This window comes from Trypanosoma grayi, assembly GCF_000691245.1.
Source record: "Trypanosoma grayi strain ANR4 Tgr_1380_V1, whole genome shotgun sequence".
Classification (NCBI taxonomy): domain Eukaryota; phylum Euglenozoa; class Kinetoplastea; order Trypanosomatida; family Trypanosomatidae; genus Trypanosoma; species Trypanosoma grayi.
The window spans coordinates 1-3,594 of NW_008826998.1; the positions used below are offsets into that span (position 1 = coordinate 1).

The following is a 3,594-nucleotide window of genomic DNA, read 5'->3' on the forward strand; positions in this document are numbered from 1 at the left end:
CCTCAGTAAGAGTCACAGTCTTGTGAAGATTGTACTCCAAACCTGCAAACACCTTACAGATGTGTCTCCTCTCGCATCCATCAAGACTCTGGAAGATGTGGTTCTCTCTGAGTGTGAAGGTGTGAGGACTGTTGGTGTGCGTGTCAGGCTACTTAGCGTAGGTGAGTTTCTTGAAAGGGTATGCTAAGGAAGAAGAATTAAAGTTATTTGCCGCGTGGGTAATGATACAAAGAGGAGTGTCATCCTCTGAAACTCATGCTTTTCTTGCTTTGAAGGGGTTTTTATTGTGTCATTGCTGTCTTGTAAATTTTTTTCTATCTGTGGTCGAAATATATATCATGGAGATATGTGCGGTGTGGCTCATGATCTTGTGGTGCGCCCCCCTGGTGTTCGCTGTGAGCTGCGGTGCCCGGCCGACGATTCCGCTCTGCGCCGGGTTCCTCTTGGGTGAATAAAGACACCAATACTCGTATGTGCCGGAAACACAAAAGAAACCTTTTTTTTTTGGAGGGGACGATGTTTTTGGTCTCGAATCTTTTATGCGCTTCATGTGGTAAAAAAGCTGGAGAGGTAATAAATGCGGTTTCTTGCTTTTTCAGGTTCTTGCTTGTTGCTTTGGGAGGGTCTCATTGATCAAACGAAAGCCCTTATTTTTTTTTTTAAAACGAAAAGAAATAATTATCGCTCGTACTTGGGCGTGGCTTCTCGAAATGTTGTAAGCAGCGCATGGGAAGTAAGAATGGAACGTGTGAAATGGGAAGGTTCTCTCTCATTGGAGTGAATGTTGTGGACTGAGCCATGCGCTTATTTGTTTGCCTCCCGTTCAACCTGCCACTTTATGCTTGTCACGCTTTTTTGGTGTTGTCTTCTATTCGAGTAGGCAGGAGAAGGGATTTCGCCGCTCTTTTACTACTACGGACTGTGCAACGCAGATCACCCAATGCTATGTGTTGTGGGGTGCCTGAAGTTCGACTGGCGCCACTCTGCCTTGCCATGACTCCTCCGCTTGGAGTTTGATTCAATCTCTTGAGGGAGGTGTGTACCAACCATCTCTTTTTGTTTTGTTGATGAATGCGAGGAGAGCACTGTATTCCCGCTGCAATGCCTTCCAACCATTCAGCAGACCCCGAAAAACATTCGTCAATATGGCAACATCCATGCTCTGGTTCTCCGCCACCTCGCTATACCAAACTGGAGTGTGACAGCTCTGAGACAAAGATCCACAATAAGTCCAGACATTTGTGTCTCTGTGATTCCTTCTCCGTAATGGTGATGTAGGCTGTCTTTCCCATGCCTCTTGCAGCTGTTTGACATGCCAATTCCACTGGGAGAAGACACCTTTTATTCTCTGTCGTCAGTATTCGCAAGTTACATCGTCATTCAGATGCACTGCCCACCGAAGCATGATGTGTGTGTGTGTGTCGACCTGCTACCGTTTTCAGTAAGAGAATACCACACGTTCTCTTGCTCTTCACCTCCAATTTCTTTGGTGCAAATAAATCTTGGTCTTCTCTTCTGCGGGGCTGATCCTCTTCGAGAATGTGTTAGGCGGCTCCACTACGGAAGAAAGGCGTCGTTCTCCTATATTGGTGTGTCGTTGCAGTTGTTTTGCTGCTCCTCGTTACGATTGATGATGTGGGTTTTGTGGAGGTGATCACGGCATTCGTTGATGCTGTGCTGGTTGGAGGTACTCTTGGTGGATGCCAATGAAAAAAGGAAGGGTTCTGTACGATGATCTCTGGGGTGTGGGTCTGAGGTGTGAAGACGTCACAAAAGTGTTTTGCTTCCTTGTGTGTGACTCTGTGGGAAGAGGAGGAAGACATCGTTGGGATACAGTGTGCTCTTGATTGGTGTAGAAGTCACATCTGGGGATATTTTAACGATGTCAGCAACATCAGCAGCATGCCATTGTTTTGAGGGGAAACTGTGCAAGTCCCTGCTCCCAGCCTTGAGCCTTTTTGGTGAGCTTTCTTCGGTGTCTCCTGGTGTTCGGTGTCGCAGGGATCCAATGCTCAATTTATGGTTGCTGGGGGGGTTTTGCTTTATGCAAACGGAAGAACATAACTTTCGAAATCATCTTGATGTTGGTGGAAACACATGACGCTGTGTGGGGTGTGATGCCTTTGGATGATCATTAAGATATGTGTGTGTGTGTGTGTGCTTTTAGCTTTTGAATTCCTCCGGAGGGAAACAAGTATAGTTGAGTGGGAAAGTGTGTTGAATTATTGCTGCTTCGACGTGTCCTTTACCTGCACATGGCCGTTGTGAATGAAACGATCAAAGAGTCCATCTTGCAGAAATCGACACTAAATCGACTTGCTGGTGGGTGCTCTTTTTGGTTTTGTTCCTGCATACGCTTGTCGTGCTCACCATCTGTTTGGGGAGTAAAGTGAAGGTGGGATTTCCTCTCGTCTCTGTGTTTCAGTTATGATGAATGGCGGTAACAGTACTTGGGTGTGGTTTCAAGGGGAGTGAGGAAGGAGGTGCGTGTGTATTCCTTGTTGAGGGATTGGCTTCTTCCCCAGCAACACAATACGAATCACCCTGCAGGCGACAGTGTGGTGACGTGGCCTCCGCAGTCCTTGCCTCAGCATGCGCTTCTGACGAGTGAGCCAAACGACGCTGACACGCTGACCATCTGAGGTTTTTCTTGGAGAAGTGCCACAGACATTGAGGGGATTGTTGGTGTGAGGTGTGCTGAGGCACAGAGGAGAGTGAGAAGCCCCAAAGAGGTGTGCAGAAAAAGTACCGACAAAACTCAGTGCTCTAATTGATGAAGCCCAAGTGATGTTTCTTCACTGGTATGCGAGTAGAAACCCCAATTGCAGAAACATGGGGAAGTGTCTACTGTACTAGTTCTTCTGTTGCTGATTGTCTGTGCTCTGCGTGCTATTTTCTGCCTTTTGCTTCTGCTTTTTTTTTTGTTTTATGGCCGAGTCAAGACAAGCAGCTGCTAGTAAAACTATTAATTATTCAAGCAATCGATGAACATGAGGCACATGGAAGGGAAGTCGCAATTAGCACATCTACGGTGTTCCAATATACCAAAAAACATTAGGAGCTGCAGTCTCGGCGACATGGACCTCTCTGAACCTGTTTCAATCCTGCGTCGGGGCAGAAGGAAGACGAGACTGCAGGCATCTATGGGACTACAGCTGAGAGACATCCAGGTGTTGTTTCTGGTACTGATGGTTGTGATTGAACCGTTTCTTTGCTGTGCTGCTGCTGCGGCTGGTGGCATGGTCCCCCGAACGAGAATGACCACACCTGCAGCCGACGACGATTCCTTGGTGACACTCACGAACTGCTTTCCCAGCGTTATACTCATTGGTTCCGGCATCCCATACACCTGCGAAGTTGGCGACGCCCAAACGCTGATTGATTTGGAGCTCTTCGCTTCGTACTACACCTCAGTTCTTAATCCTGGATGGCCGGCGACTTTTGATGCGGGAACCAATACCATTACATTCGTGCCTATTTTTGGGGCACCCTCAGGACGTTGGGAATTGGTCATCACGCGGCCTTCTGGGGATGAGGACTTTGACGTTCCTCTGACGACCAATAAGAGCATGGACTTCATGCGCATCGGTGCGA

At 47.7% G+C, this 3,594-nt stretch overlaps 1 protein-coding gene across 1 annotated transcript; it reads left to right on the top strand.

Moving 5' to 3' along the window:
• Positions 1-2,984: 2,984 nt before the first annotated feature.
• DQ04_13801000 (hypothetical protein) lies at positions 2,985-3,594 on the top strand (the record flags this gene model as incomplete). The annotated part of the gene is made up of 1 exon (XM_009317031.1): positions 2,985-3,594. A coding segment is annotated over one exon (610 nt), but the record flags the coding sequence as incomplete, so codon positions are not given.